The following is a 15,351-nucleotide window of genomic DNA, read 5'->3' on the forward strand; positions in this document are numbered from 1 at the left end:
GCTCCAGTCAGTGAGTCCACTCCAGAGCCCGCTCCAGTCAGTGAGTCCACTCCAGAGCCCGCTCCAGTCAGTGAGTCCACTCCAGAGCCCGCTCCAGTCAGTGAGTCCACTCCAGAGCCCGCTCCAGTCAGTGAGTCCACTCCAGAGCCCGCTCCAGTCAGTGAGTCCACTCCAGAGCCCGCTCCAGTCAGTGAGTCCACTCCAGAGCCCGCTCCAGTCAGTGAGTCCACTCCAGAGCCCGCTCCAGTCAGTGAGTCCACTCCAGAGCCCGCTCCAGTCAGTGAGTCCACTCCAGAGCCCGCTCCAGTCAGTGAGTCCACTCCAGAGCCCGCTCCAGTCAGTGAGTCCACTCCAGAGCCCGCTCCAGTCAGTGAGTCCACTCCAGAGCCCGCTCCAGTCAGTGAGTCCACTCCAGAGCCCGCTCCAGTCAGTGAGTCCACTCCAGAGCCCGCTCCAGTCAGTGAGTCCACTCCAGAGCCCGCTCCAGTCAGTGAGTCCACTCCAGTTAGTGAATCCTCTCCAGAGCCCGCTCCAGTCAGTGAGTCCACTCCAGAGCCCGCTTCAGTCAGTGAGTCCACTCCAGAGTCCGCTCCAGCTAGTGAGTCCGCTCCAGCCAGTGAGTTCACTCCAGAGCCCGCTCCAGCCAGTGAGTCCGCTCCAGCCAGTGAGTTCACTCCAGAGCCCGCTCCAGCCAGTGAGTCCGCTCCAGCCAGTGAGTCCGCTCCAGAGCCCGCTCCAGCCAGTGAGTCCACTTTGGGTGAGCCACCGCTTCACCCTCATAAGCGGAGGAGAAGGAGGAAAAGGGCTTCCTCCGTCCTACAAGGCCTGGAGATCACTTTGGTGGTTGTTCATGGGTTACCGAAGCGCCTTGCCCTGCCGGCGCCACCGAAGCGCCTTGCCCTGCCGGCGGCACCGAAGCGCCTTGCCCTGCCGGCGGCACCGAAGCGCCTTGCCCTGCCGGCGGCACCGAAGCGCCTTGCCCTGCCGGCGCCACCGAAGCGCCTTGCCCTGCCGGCGCCACCGAAGCGCCTTGCCCTGCCGCCTGAGCAGCCCGAGCCTGCTTCCATCACCGAGCTGTCCGCTCTTCCTGATACGACCACGGAGGTCGTCCCCGAACTGCCCGCTCTCCCTGACACGGCCACAGAGCAACCTTGGTCTGCCCTGCCGCCGCCGTCCAAGCCTTCTGCCCTGCCGCCATCGCCCAGATCTTCTGTACTGCCGCCGTCATCCAAGCCTTCTGCCCTGCCGCCGCCGCCCAGGCCGCCAGCCCTGCCGCCGCCGCCCAGGTTATCTGCCCTGCCGCCGTCGTCTAGGCTTCCTGCCCTGCTGCCACTGCCCCGGCCGTTGGAACCGCTGGAACCCGCCTGGTCAGTTCCTCCAGCGCCACCCTGGCAACCAGCCAGGACTCCAGACCCCAGGGAACCCGCCTGGTCAGTTCCTCCAGTGCCGCCCTGGCATTCAGCCAGGACCCCGACCCTCATGGAACCCCCATGGTCTGTTCCTCCGGCTCCCCCCTGGCCCTCAGCCGGGGACTCTGGTCTGGGCCCACCATCCCGCCCCCTGGTCCTCCTCCGGTCCACCTCCCTCCTGAGTTTTTGTTTTTTATTGGGTCTTGTTGGAGCGTCTGGGATCCGCTCCGTAGGGAGGGGGTACTGTCACGACCACCAGTTGGAGTGCCCTGTCTAGCCACCAGAGGGCACTCCACCCCGGACCTTGGTTCACTGTTTCAGACTACATTTCCCATAACTCACTTCTGGACTCGTTATCCCTGTCATTACACTCAGCTGTTTTGAGTTCTGTAATCAGTGTCTGTCTATTTAGTCTGTGTTTGTTCTGTTCTTGTCATGGTGGTTTAATTTACGGTCACAGGTTTCTGTTTGTTTTCCTGTTTTTGTTATGGACTGTTGGATGGATTTTGATCTTTGCTTGGACGACTATGTTTTGGATTGCCTCATTAAAAAGCTGCACTTGGATCTACTTGCCTGTTTCTGTGATTTCCCGTGACAATGAGATGCACAATGAGTCAATTTAGTAGGGCTGCAACTAACGCTTATTTCAATAATCGATTAATCTGTCGATTATTTTTACGATTAATCAATGAATCGGAGGGGGAAAAAACATTAATTTCCAACCTTTTATTCAAAAACAGAAATGACAGTGCAAATTCACAGTGCAAAAAAATCCTCAGAACGTGCAAAAACAGGTTGCTCTTTTAACACCCCTGAGCTGTTAAAGTAATAAAAAACAAATGGACTAACACAAAAAACATACACATGTATGCTTTACATCTGCCAAATATATAATAATAAATATATAAATTGCACAAAAAGATGTATAATTTTGTTTAGCTTAAGATGACCAAGTGCTATAAAAAACTTTAAAATGAAATTTAAAAAGTACAACATACAAATATATTTGTCAACAATAACCGATATGGGATAAAGCACAGAATAAATAAATGACAACAGATCAGTGTTAATTTTGACAGCAAATTTTGATTTAGTTAGTCATGGTCTTGTGGATTTTCACGTTCGCAATCGAAATGTATGCTACTGATAAGCATTGTAAATGCAGTATTACAGTACACATACCAATTAAACGCGCAGGTCTCCTCTCGTGCGTCCTCCTCACTGGACGAGGCAATATCACTTTTGTTTCGCCTTCAGATATCTATTTTATAGATGCCATCAATGCTTTTATCTTTCTAGATGTAATTACCAAAATCAAAGCAGTCCATAAACCTTAAATCCTCACGAAAACTTCGGTCAGCTCGCGCGTCAACCTGAGAGATCAGCCTCCTTACCTTGTCAAGTGGTCAAATTCTCGGTTTCTGAATGGACAGTTTGGCTTGATTGACATTCGGGCATGATTTATATACCATCGACCTGTCCTAAAACGTTAGCACGCTTTGATCGATTGTTTGGAGATCGCGTGTTTCTCTGTTCGAAGCGCATTTCCTGTTCTTTACATTCGCGACAAAACAGTTGATTATTTATGAACGAAAGCGTGAAAAAACATGAAAATGGTCTCATTTGAAAGAAAATATCCAATGCTAAAAGATGATATAGTGTGACTGATTGAAGCAGCCCGTATCAAAAGTTCGGGGGTCGATTTCTGCCTTTTCAAAACTGCGGGGGTCCTGACAACGGCACGCCTGTTCAGAACAACGTCACGGGTCTCTCCGATGGTCTTTCCTCTACCTCCGCTCTGCTATTTATTTATTTATTTATTTTTGCTCCGCTCTGCTATTTATTTATTTTTGCTCCGCTCTGCTTCTCGCTCAACCACGCGTTTTTATACTCAAACATCTCCGCGTCTCATTGACAGGCGTAATAGTCGCGCGACACAACGAATCGATAATGAAATTCGTTGCCAACTCTTTTAATAATCGAATTTTATCGATTTTATCGATTCGTTGTTGCAGCCCTACAATTTAGTTCTCCATACTTCCGTAAAAATAAATTTGTGCTACAACAACCATAATGAAATGACCCTTAACAATAGATAATGCTTTACAATGAACTCTGTTAGAGAGCAAATATGGCGATTTATCTGTTCAATAAAATACCTTACTTACCTGTTGTGTAATAAAAACACCATCTCCGAGTTGCTTTTACAACATTTCAAATCCCCCAGTTCTCGACATCTCCGAAAAGCCAAGCTAATGTTGATTCTTGTTTTATTACAAACTCTGTCATGTTTTCTTTTTGCCAGCAGAGTAGACCCTCCTCTGTTCGATATTTGTCAGATGCTGAAGTTAATTTACAGCTTACATTTAGCTTTTTACTTTTGTTGACTGCATTAAGGCTTTAAAATTCATAAATGTGTTCATCTGTTAAGATTATCATGATTAACAAAACCTGTAAGAATCATAAACTTTTGTTGATTACAGAGCTTGTTGTCTGCAATAATCCAAAAGCCAATGGAAAAATCATATACTAGGTTTTTGTTGAGGAAACCAGGGTGATGCCAATTTCCAGGCTGGCCTATACTTCATCATTGCAGCACTATACACATTCACAATATAGAGGAAAATTTAAACGCAACTTCCATTTTATATCTATTTGCAGTTGTAAGTAAAAAAGTTAGGCTATATTCAGACTGTCAGTCCAAATTCGATTTCTGTGCAAATCTGATCAGAATTAGCAAGTGTAAACGGCAAAAAATCACATGAAATGTGATTTTTACAAATCTGTTTCGAGCTACATCCATATGTGGTTTGAAATCCTATTCAAATGGCATTTTTGGAAATTACAGTCTGACCAATCTGATCGGATTCAGTGAAGCTTATATGACTTTCTCCTGCCATGTTAAACGTAAATATCTGACGTTATAGGAAACATGCTGAAGCAAATTTGTGTTGTTGCAAAGTGCTGGACAAGCAGAAAACGACAATATAATGGAGACATGTTTTGAAACCGTCTGAGAAAACAGCACAGAATAAAGCCACACATACCAGCCTCATAATTTTCTGCCACTGCGACTACACATCATCATGTTGTAAATAGGACAACATCTGTATTATAAACCCCTCCATGTTGCAGTTATTGTTTTAGCGTAGAACTACCAACGCAGCGTCATTGACATAGAAACCAATGAAGATATTCCGGAAAACGAAAAAGTGGCATGGATGCACATATCAGATCTGAACAGTTGCGATACACAATGTGGATACAGAATTGGATTTGGACTGACAGTTTGAACGTAGCCTTCATACCACAAAAGTTTCACATTGTAGCCACATGACCTCATGAAGTTGCATACCACAAATGTTTCAAACATTAGTGTGCTACATTGTAGTCACATGATGTTGCATTTTAAAATTAGTGATCATCTTGGGAATGCACATAGTTAATTTTTGTGCACTTTTGTGTGAAAAAAATCTGAACTTCTGTCAGTCATCAATGTTAAAAAAAAATGGCTGATGTCACTACAGGCTCAAGAAATAAAGTGTCAAGTAAAGTGTACTATATGGTGACATCTAGGTATTCTATAAAGTAGTATGTTGTTTAAAGCAGCCTTAAAGATACATACTGCAGAGATAGAACAGTATGGTAGTATGCTACATCTAGTCTTATGTTTTTGCCAAAACATGCTGCATGTGCCCACACATACTAAAGAGTATCATAATATTATCGACGACCCATACACGAGTATGGTAATCATTTAGTACCATAACCTTACCATATAATACCATCACTGCACCATGGTAAATCATGTTACTTTTTCTAACGGTATGAAGCCAAAAACGGGTATCTAGATAGCCAACTCAATAGATTTTGAGATACATGCATTAAACTAAATTACTATGTTCTTAAAAAAATAATACGTTTGTAACTTATTCTTATTTTTGAAGCAGACTTAAATTAGCACATACTATTAGCATCAACACAAACCTGTTGCTTCAAATTTAAGAGGTGAGTTAACTGGAAGACTACAGGCAAACTAAAAATGAAATATCCCCGAGAATCATGTTTTACAGTATGAAACACTACACTACACATTTATTTTCTATTGATGAATTTGACGGCTCGTGGGTTTAGTTAGCATTAGCGATTAGCATTAGCAGCTAGCATTAGCTCAACCTTAAGGATCAAACACAAGTGTTTTAAAATGTCGCGTTTACACCAGACAGTTTACCTGTGCCATAAACGATTTAAAAGTGTATTTAAATATGGAAACATGGCGAATTATCACCCACTGGAGCAGTTTAACATCTGTTAAGCTAACCAGTAAAAGTACTTTAGAAAGCAGTCGCATAAGAACTGAATAAACAATAAAGGTAATAAAACCTGCTCACGGCATTAACGGAGACCTGCAGCAGAAAGATGTGATGATGACTTGTGGATGTTAAATGTTTGACAGGTTTTTATCCATCCATGAGCTCAACTGCACAAAAAACACCTCAGCAACTCTGAACTGAACACACCTACTGTACACTGACATCTGCTGACCACCACAAGATTGTTTTATTTTAATTTGAGTTTTTATTTTATTTTGAGTTTTTATTTTATTTCATCACTACACTAGCACTACACTGGCTCCACAATACATTACAGAGCTCTTAAGTCTTTATACTTCATATAAGCCTATATGTGATCTATAAACTAATTGTTTCTGGCTGTCTGGAGGTCCAAGCAAAAGTCAAAGGGTGATCAAGCATCTTCCATTTTATATATCTGTACAGTCTTTGTACAAGCTGAGATTTTTAAGTTTCTGCTGTAAACATATCCGTACTTAGAATTTTGAGGTGGGGGAATTTTGAGTATTTTGAGTATCTTTTCTAATATTGATTACCTACGCTTATGCACTTTTTTGATAGAGTTTATATTGTCTTGTTAATTTGCCTATGTGTGGGTTAAATGTGTTATAACAAATAATAAATGTGCTATAAATAACAAATTAAATTCAGTTAAATTATTTTATTATTTTATAATGCATTTATTTTATATAATATATATAAGCCATATATAATAAATTAAATATAATTTAGTAATTTAAATATAAGTTAGTTGTTAGAATGAATAGTGATTAAAAATAGATTACATTCAAAAGACATCTCCAAATGAATAGTCAATAATCAGTTTTCTTCTGTCGACTCTCGACTTCTGCACCTGTTAGTCAATTTAATGTGTTGCTATTAGAATCGGTTTTCATTATTTTTTATAGGTCAGATAAGATCCTTCTAATGAACAGTTACTTTAACACCGGACAGATATTAAATATTCAATACCTTAACAGGACATCACATTAGAAATCTAGGAAGCATAACAAGGGGGCAAACACATAAATAAAAACCATTAATGTAACCAAGTTAAATTAATATATCTTTTGTGCTCCGCAGATGAAATGAAGTCATGCAGGTTTGGAAAAACATGAGGGGAAGTAAATGAGCACAAAGTTTTGAAATTTACTGAGGATTAAACTTTTTGAGCAATCACGTGCTCCCTGGAAGAGAACACGGCCTCAGTCACGTGATATCTGAGAAGGCGGAGGCAGTGTAGCGGAGGTGGTGCTGAAATTCTCCACATCGAAGCGGTGAAGTGTGGCATATTTGCAAATAGGCAGTGCGACACGAGAGGAATCGTCTATTCGTTTCTTGTTTCACAAGCGCTTCAAGTGTAAGTACAGCAGGACAGGCTCATGTTGTAATTGCCTTATAGTTCATGTATGCATGATGTATATAATGCATTATTGACAGAAGCATTGCAACACGTGTATACAGTATAGTCAGTGATCTTTAGCCTAGTTGAGGTTTAAGGGATTGTGCTGCCCTTTAAGCTTTTAGTTTCCATGTGCACCTATTTGTAACAGCTGAGCATCTTTTTTTTTTTTTTCATACTGCGTTTTATCATAGCGTACCTACATAATTTAACTATTAATATTTATACTATTAATATAAGCACGTTCTAATTTAAAATGATAGTTCAAAAACTGTTGTGTATGACTTTCTTTCTTTTCTCCTTTTGCGAAGAGGAGGAAGAATCTCTCTGACTTATTTTATTTCTGTTGTTACACCAATAATTTCTGGCTTCACATGTCAGCATCCTTATTTCTTGTGTTTTTCAATAAGGAGCTAGATAATGTCTTAAACTTAATTTGTATGATGGGTAAATACCACATTCACAACACAAGATACCTTAAATTTAATCCCAACTAAATATTTGTTTAAGTTTAATCATTGCTTCCATTTTTTTTTAAAGAAAAAAAAGTTGTGAGTAAATAAAGGCAGATTTTTCATTTTTGGTTTAACTATCCCTTTATGCAGTCTAGGTAGGATTATCTACTACATTTTGAGATCCAGCCAGTGTGTCAACTTTAAATGTTGTTCTCATTGCAGTCTTTGTCCCAGCATGGCTGAAACTAAAGGGAAGTTTGATTTTGCTATTGATCGGGGAGGGACCTTCACGGATGTGTTTGCTCGTTTGCCCGATGGTAGAGAGAGAGTCCTAAAACTGCTGTCTCACGACCCCCAGAACTACAGAGATGCCCCTACTGAGGGTATTCGCCGAGTACTGGAAGAGGTGAGGAGAAAACCTTAACATACAGTGGTGTGAAAAAGTGCTTGCCCCCATCCTGATTTTTTTTTTTTTTGCATGTTTGACACACTTTAATGTTTCAGATCATCAAACAAATTTAAATTTGAATCAAAGATAATACAAGAAAACACAACATGCAGTTTTTAAATGAAGATTTTTATTATGAAGGGAAAACAAAATCCAAACCCACATGGCCCTGTGTGAAAAAGTGCTTGCCCCCTAAACCTAATAACTGGTTGGGCCAAACTTAGCAGCAACAACTGCTATCAAGCGTTTGCGATAACTTGCAATGAGTCTGTTACAGCACTGTGGAGGAATTTTGACCCACTCATCTTTGCAGAATTGTTGTAATTCAGCCACATTGGAGGGTTTTTGAGCATGAAGCGCCTTTTTAAGGTCATGCCACAGCATCTCAATAGGATTGAGGTCAGGAGTTTGACTAGGCCACTCCAAAGTCTTCATTTTGTTTTTCTTCAGCCATTCAGAGGTGGACTTGCTAGTGTGTTTTGGATCATTGTCCTGCTGCAGAACCCAAGTTCGCTTCAGCGTGAGGTCACAAACAGATGGCCGGACATTGTCCTTCAGGATTTTTTGGTAGACAGCACAATTCATGGTTCCATTTAACATAGCAAGTCTTCCAGGTCCTGAAGCAGAAAAACAGCCCCAGACCATCACACTACCACCACCATATTTTACTGTTGGTATGATGTTCTTTATTTTCCCAAAAGTCTTGGGGAACATCAAGATGTTTTCTGGCAAAACTGAGACGAGCCTTTATGTTCTTTTTGCTCAGCAGCGGTTTTCGTCTTGGAACTCAGCCATGCAGGCCATTTTTGCCTAGTCTCTTTCTTATGGTGGAGTCATGAACACTGACCTTAACTGAGGCAAGTGAGGCCTGCAGTTCTTTGGATGTTGTTGTGGGGTTTATTGTGATCTCTTGGATGAGTCGTCGCTGCGCTCTTGGGGTCATTTTGGTCGGCCGGCCACTCACTGTGTTTCGCTGCAGTCCCAAAGCTTTAGAAATGGCTTTATAACCTTTTCCAGACTGATAGATATCAATTACTTTCTTTCTCATTTGTTCCTGAATTTATTTGGATCTCAACATGATGTGTAGCTTTTGAGGATCTTTTGGTCTACTTCACTTTGTCAGGCAGGTCATATTTAAGTGATTTCTTGATTGCTAACAGTTGTGGCGGTAATCAGGCCTAGGTGTGGCTAGAGAAACTGAACTCAGGTGTGATAAACCACAGTTAAGTTTTAACAGCGGGGGGCAAGCACTTTTTCACACAGGGCCATGTGGGTTTGGATTTTGTTTTCCCTTCATAATAAAAACCTTTATTTAAAAACAGCATGTTGTGTTTACTTGTGTTATCTTTGATTCATATTTAAATTTGTTTGATGATCTGAAACATTAAAGTGTGTCAAACGTGCAAAAAAATTAAAATTCAGAAAGGGGGCAAGCACTTTTTCACACCACTGTATTTGCATGTAGATACTTATTGAGAAGAGTAAATTTTTTGGTTATGGATTAGATCTGGGGAGGATAGGTCAGAATGTGAGGAAAAGAACAGCACATAATTAAAGTATCACATAAAATCCACTTTGTCTGTTGGGTTAATGAATTAAACAGGAGACGGGGAAGAGCTTTGCTCGAGATCAGCCCTTGGACACTTCTCAGATTGGCTGGATTCGGATGGGCACCACAGTGGCCACTAATGCCTTATTGGAGCGCCAGGGTGAGAGAACAGCACTACTGGTGACACGTGGATTTCGGGACCTGCTACATATCGGCACACAAGCACGACCTAACCTGTTTGATCTGGTGAGTAATAGTGATGATGTAAATTCATCCCTGTGACTCGGTGGTGACAAGGGGCTTTATGAGTGTTGAGCCTTTGAATGATAGGCATGTGCAAGATACTTGAGAAATGCTTTTTAAAGTATTAGTTCACTTTAAATTGAAAAATTACTCCAAGATTTACTCACCTTCAAGCCATCCTAGGTGTATATGACTTTCTTCCTTCTGATGAACACAATCAGAGTTATGTTAATAAATATCCTGAGGCATCCAAGCTTTATAATGGGGCCAAGGATTATGATGCTCAAGAAAGTGCTTAAACCTATAATAAATGTACTCCACACAGCTCCGGTGGGTTTAATTAAGGCCTTCTAAAGCGAATCAATGCATTTGGTAAGAAAAATATTCATATTTAACAAGTTATAAAGTAAAATATCTAGCTTCTGCCAGACCGCTTTCGTATTCAACTTACAAAGAAAGTGTTATTCCTCTCGCAGTTCAAACCGCTTATGTTACGTCCTACGCCTTCTGTATTTAACATACGAAAGTTGATCGTAAGTTGAATACAGAAGGTGGTCCGGCTGAAGCTAGATTTTTTACTTTATAACTTGTTAAATATGGATATTTTTCTGACATAAATGCATCACTTTACTTCAGAAGGCCTTTTTTTACCTCGACTTTTGATCAATTTAATGCATCCTTGATGGATAAAAGTATTCATTTATTTTTTTTATATAAAAAAAACTTTACTGACCCCCAAATATTTGAATGTCATTTCAACCGACCATCAGTAATGGTACACATTGAGCACTTTTTCAAAAAAGACTACTTGTCCCAAGAGCTGTATTTCAAAAGTTTTCGAGTCAAATGTCAGAACTGATTGTTTTATGTAGTTGAGAATTTTTTTTAATTGGAATAATATTTGTGATTCCTGTATTGTAAAATTGTAAAATTCCAGTGGCATATTTTTGTAAAAGCTCTGGGCTAAAAAGGTTACAAAATGAAACCACACTGGTTTGTAGTCAGGCAAGGGTCAACTATAACTATATAATGAAGTAAAATTTTAACAGAAAGTTTAAACTGTGTTCTCTGGACAAGGGTATATTTCATAAATGACTGTTCCAGGCAGTGGACTAGTTGAGCAGTAGTATCAATGATTTAAGTATGTTTGACTTGAGACCATAGCGATGTACTGAGAGATGGATCATTTGTGACATGATTGTGGACCTCTTGAGGACCATATTTAAATATTTTTAAGTACTGTCTATTATTTTCGCAATTCAATCAATATTTAGCATTATAAAATAAATTACTGAACATCACAAACTAACTGTATTAACTAACTTGCCAGCCTCTACTAGCCTGCAAAAATCCTGTCTGCCACAATTCCTCTTTCCATTTGTGATACACATATATTGGGACCATATTAGTTTTTGCCCAATATTGATGTTCTAATGATGTTCTCCGGTTTCCCCTGCATCTTAAAACACATTACTTTTTGCACAAAAACAGTATTTTCCAGAGTAAATCAAAGTACACACTGGAAATGCAGTAGTATGAAACCCCAGAAGATAATGAATGTTTCATTTCACCACTGAAAAACAGTACACAACCAACAATACTTTGATGAAATTCCTAGATAATCAAGTGTGTTGTTGTTGTTTTAGGAGGTGTGTATGCCGGATGTGCTGTATGAGGAGGTGATTGAAGTGGAGGAGAGGGTTATTCTCAGACAAGATTCCTGTCAGCTTCCCAGAAACGAGCCCAAACGAATAGTAACAGGTGAACAACATGTCAACATCTACTGCACATACCTCATTTAAAAACTAAAGGACTTTATCAAAAATAATTGTCACAATATACTGTATGCATTGTTAGTTCTCCTCAGTGCAGAAGGGCAATTATTGAAACTGAGCTGAAAAAACTACTTGATCTGAAATTCTGATCTGAGAGAGTGTAAAATGGCCATTAAAGGCAACTTAGAGTGTAAGAAACCTTGACTAACATTGTATGTAGCTGTTTGAAACTAGTTTTGTTGGTATATCCAGTCTCCAAAAAGAATCTCTAACGTCAACTGATGAAATCTAAGCATGGAATCTCTGTGTCTCTCTCAGGCAGTACAGGAGAAAGTCTGGAGGTGTGGCGTGAGTTGGATCTTCAACGCGTTGAGCAGGATTTGAGACGTGTGCAATCCAAAGGCATCAGAAGTCTAGCAGTGCTGCTACTGCATTCTTACACGTTTGTATAGATCATTATATTTATCTTACGTATTCAATACATGTCTGTACATCAGAACGCCGACTAACATTAACGTTGAACCACTGTAGTTACATGGACTATTTTAACAATGTCTTTACTACTTTTCTGGACCTTGAATGATGGTAATTATGTTGCTTTCTATGGGGATTACTCTTGGATTTCATCAAAAATATCTTAATTTGTGTTCCGAAGATGAACGAAGGTCTTACGGGTTTGGAATGACATGAGGAGGAGTGCATAAAGACAGAAATTTCATTTTTGGGTGAACTAACCCTTTAAAGCTAAATTTTAACCTCAGTCTCTAGGTGGCTGTGTGTATCAGTAGACACAAAGCACAGCATTTCTAACTAATGATCATGTAACGTCTCGGTTACAAAGGTAACCCTCGTTCCCTGAAGGAGGGAACGGAGACGTACGTCGGACAGACCGACGAATAGGAATCTCGCCAGAGAAGCCAATCTACTTCGAGTGTAACTAAACGAGCCAATGCACATTGGCATGCAATCATCTGCATCAGCTGCTCACCTCGCAGCGCGGGTATATAATGAGCAGCAGGTGCGTTGCATCTTCAGATTTTCGCTGAGGAGCCGAACCAAGCAGGCGGCAGCACAGCAGGACAACAACTGTGGCGACGGGACGTACGTCTCCGTTCCCTCCTTCAGGGAACGAGGGTTACCTTTGTTACCGAGACGTTCCCATTCAGTCGGTCACGTTCGACGTACGTCGGACAGACCGACGAATAGGAATCCCTACCAAAGCGCCACAGGAGCTGCCCTCCTCCAGCGCTCTGTTGTAAGCCACCTGAACCCCCTTGCCTGCGGACGGTGGGACAGGGCTAACACACAGAGAGGGTCGATCACTGTTGTTCCAAAACCCATTCAGTGAGACTATTGGATAACTCTGGGAAAGCGTAACCTTCGTTTGAAGGAACGCTGCGGAAGCCACATCCTTCCCCGAAGGAGTTATGTGGAGAAGTACATATGGACTAACCCTGTAGGGCTGTGCTACATATGGAAGAACTGGGGTGACTCCAACTCGATAGAGATGGGTTCTCCCAGAGGGAAAGACACGGGCTTCGTTTAAGAGCAGCCGTGGAAAAGCCATATGGGATCCCCGTAGGGTCACACATATGGAACCCAGCCTAAATCCGGTTCTCAAGGATACAACGGAGTATAGGCCTGGCGCCAGACGCTCCGCCACGTCGGCTGCCGAAGGGTAACCGGAGGACTCAACAGGGTCTGCCCGTAGGGACTCTCTGGAGAATAGAACGCGCATGTAGCGCAGCAAGCCGACACTAAGCCGGGGCCTCTCCGTGCCTCTGACCTGAGGCGAGAACACGGGAGGAGACTGGCTCGACACGAAGGCTATAGTATCTAGCGAACGTGTTAGGTGTCGCCCAGCCCGCAGCTCTACAAATGTCTGTTAGCGAGGCGCCACGAGCCAGCGCCCAGGAGGATGCCACACCTCTCGTGGAGTGAGCATGCAACCTGAGCGGGCAGGGCACGCCCTGAGCTTGGTAAGCCAGGGCGATGGCATCCACTATCCAGTGGGCCATCCTCTGCTTGGAGACAGCCTTTCCCTTCTGCTGGCCTCCGTAACAGACAAAGAGCTGGTCTGAGGTCCTGAAGCTTCGAGTTCTGTCTATGTACAGTCGCAAGGCGCGAACTGGACAGAGCAAAGCTGGGTCTGCCTCCTCCGAGGGCAGCTCACTACCTGGTCCCTGAAGGGAGTGGTAGGAACCTTGGGCACATAGCCAGGCCGGGGTCTTAGTACCACATGGCTATCACCCGGCCCGAACTGTAGGCACGATTCGTCGACCGAAAATGACTGCAGGTCCCCTACCCTCTTGACGGAGGCCAATGCCACCAGCAGCAAAGTCTTCATAGACAGAATCTTTAAGTCTGCTGACAGCAAAGGCTCAAAGGGAGCAATCTGAAGTGCTCTGAGCACCAGAGTAAGGTCCCAAGAGGGTATGGAGGGGGGACGAGGAGGATTTAACCGTCTCGCCCCCCTAAGGAACCTGACGACCAGGTCGTGCTGACCAACAGATTTGCCATCTATGTGGTTGTGGTAAGCGGAGATAGCAGCAGAATGGACTTTGAGGGTGGAGGGGGACAGCCTACGCTCCAACCCCTGCTGCAAGAAGGAAAGCACGACACCGATCGAGCATCTTCGGGGGTCTTCCCGGCGAGAAGAGCACCACTCGACGAACAGGTTCCACTTCGAGGCGTAAGCACGTCTCGTAGACAGTGCGCGAGCCGAAGTGATGGTGTTAAGTACCTCGGGGGGTAAGTCACCTAGAACCTCCGCGTCCCGTCCAGGGACCAGACATGGAGTTTCCAGAGGTCTGGACGTGGGTGCCAAAGAGTGCCCCGTCTCTGAGAAAGAAGGTCGTTCCTCAGAGGAATGGGCCAGGGAGGGGCTGTCGCGAGGAGTGAGAGTTCTGGGAACCAGGTCCGGTTGGGCCAGTAAGGCGCAATCAGCAAGACCTGCTCCTCGTCCTCCCTGACTTTGCACAGAGTCTGTGCAAGTAGGCTCACTGGGGGAAACGCATATTTGCGCAGTCCCCGGGGCCAGCTGTGTGCCAGTGCGTCTGTCCCGAGTGTTCCCCCGGTCAGAGAGTAAAACAACTGGCAGTGGGAGGTTTCTGGTGAGGCAAACAGGTCTACCTGAGCCTCTCCGAACTCTCTCCAGATCAGCTGAACCACCTGGGGGTGGAGTCGCCATTCTCCTGGCAGCGCAGCTCGTGATAGCTCGTCGGCCACACGGTTGAGCACACCGGGGACATGAATGGCGCGAAGCGACCTCAGAAACTTCCGACTCCACAGGAGGAGATGGCGGGCGAGTTGCGACATGCGACGGGAGCGTAGACCACCTTGATGGTTGATGTACGCAACGGTCGCAGTGTTGTCCGTACGGACCAGTACATGCTTACCCCGTAGCAGGCCTTTGAGGCGGCTCAGAGCAAGGCGTACTGCCAGCAACTCGAGGCAGTTGATGTGCCAATGCAGATGGGGTCCCGTCCAAACCCCTGACACTGCATGCCCGTTGTACGTGGCACCCCAGCCGGTGGCAGAAGCATCTGTGAACACCACAGCATGCCGGGACACCTGTTCTAGGGGCACTCCTGCCCGAAGAAACAAGGGGTCCGACCACGGACTGAAGGTTCGGCGGCACTCCTGAGTGATTGACACCCGGAACGTGCCGCGCTGCCACGCCCATCTCGGGACTCGGCCGTGAAGCCAGTGCTGAAGC

At 43.8% G+C, this 15,351-nt stretch overlaps 2 protein-coding genes across 3 annotated transcripts in view; one reads left to right on the forward strand and one right to left on the reverse strand.

Moving 5' to 3' along the window:
- Nucleotides 1-5,938, reverse strand: part of stat5b (signal transducer and activator of transcription 5b) — a 29,526-nt gene extending 23,588 nt beyond the window's left edge. For both annotated transcript variants that reach the window (XM_067368862.1, XM_067368861.1), the window contains exon 1: nt 5,801-5,938. The gene's annotated coding sequence lies outside the window, so the exon portion shown is untranslated. The remainder of the gene's footprint in view (nt 1-5,800) is intronic.
- Nucleotides 5,939-7,008: 1,070 nt separating this feature from the next.
- The window catches only part of oplah (5-oxoprolinase, ATP-hydrolysing), a 47,195-nt gene continuing 38,852 nt past the window's right edge, over nt 7,009-15,351 (forward strand). The window contains exons 1-5 of the mRNA XM_067370018.1: nt 7,009-7,121; nt 7,841-8,024; nt 9,670-9,861; nt 11,505-11,619; nt 11,952-12,075. Of these exons, the coding sequence (XP_067226119.1) occupies nt 7,854-8,024; nt 9,670-9,861; nt 11,505-11,619; nt 11,952-12,075 (602 nt within the window). The 5' untranslated portion in view covers nt 7,009-7,121; nt 7,841-7,853. The remainder of the gene's footprint in view (nt 7,122-7,840; nt 8,025-9,669; nt 9,862-11,504; nt 11,620-11,951; nt 12,076-15,351) is intronic.

The sequence above is a fragment of the Chanodichthys erythropterus genome, chromosome 19 (assembly GCF_024489055.1).
Source record: "Chanodichthys erythropterus isolate Z2021 chromosome 19, ASM2448905v1, whole genome shotgun sequence".
Lineage (NCBI taxonomy): Eukaryota > Metazoa > Chordata > Actinopteri > Cypriniformes > Xenocyprididae > Chanodichthys > Chanodichthys erythropterus.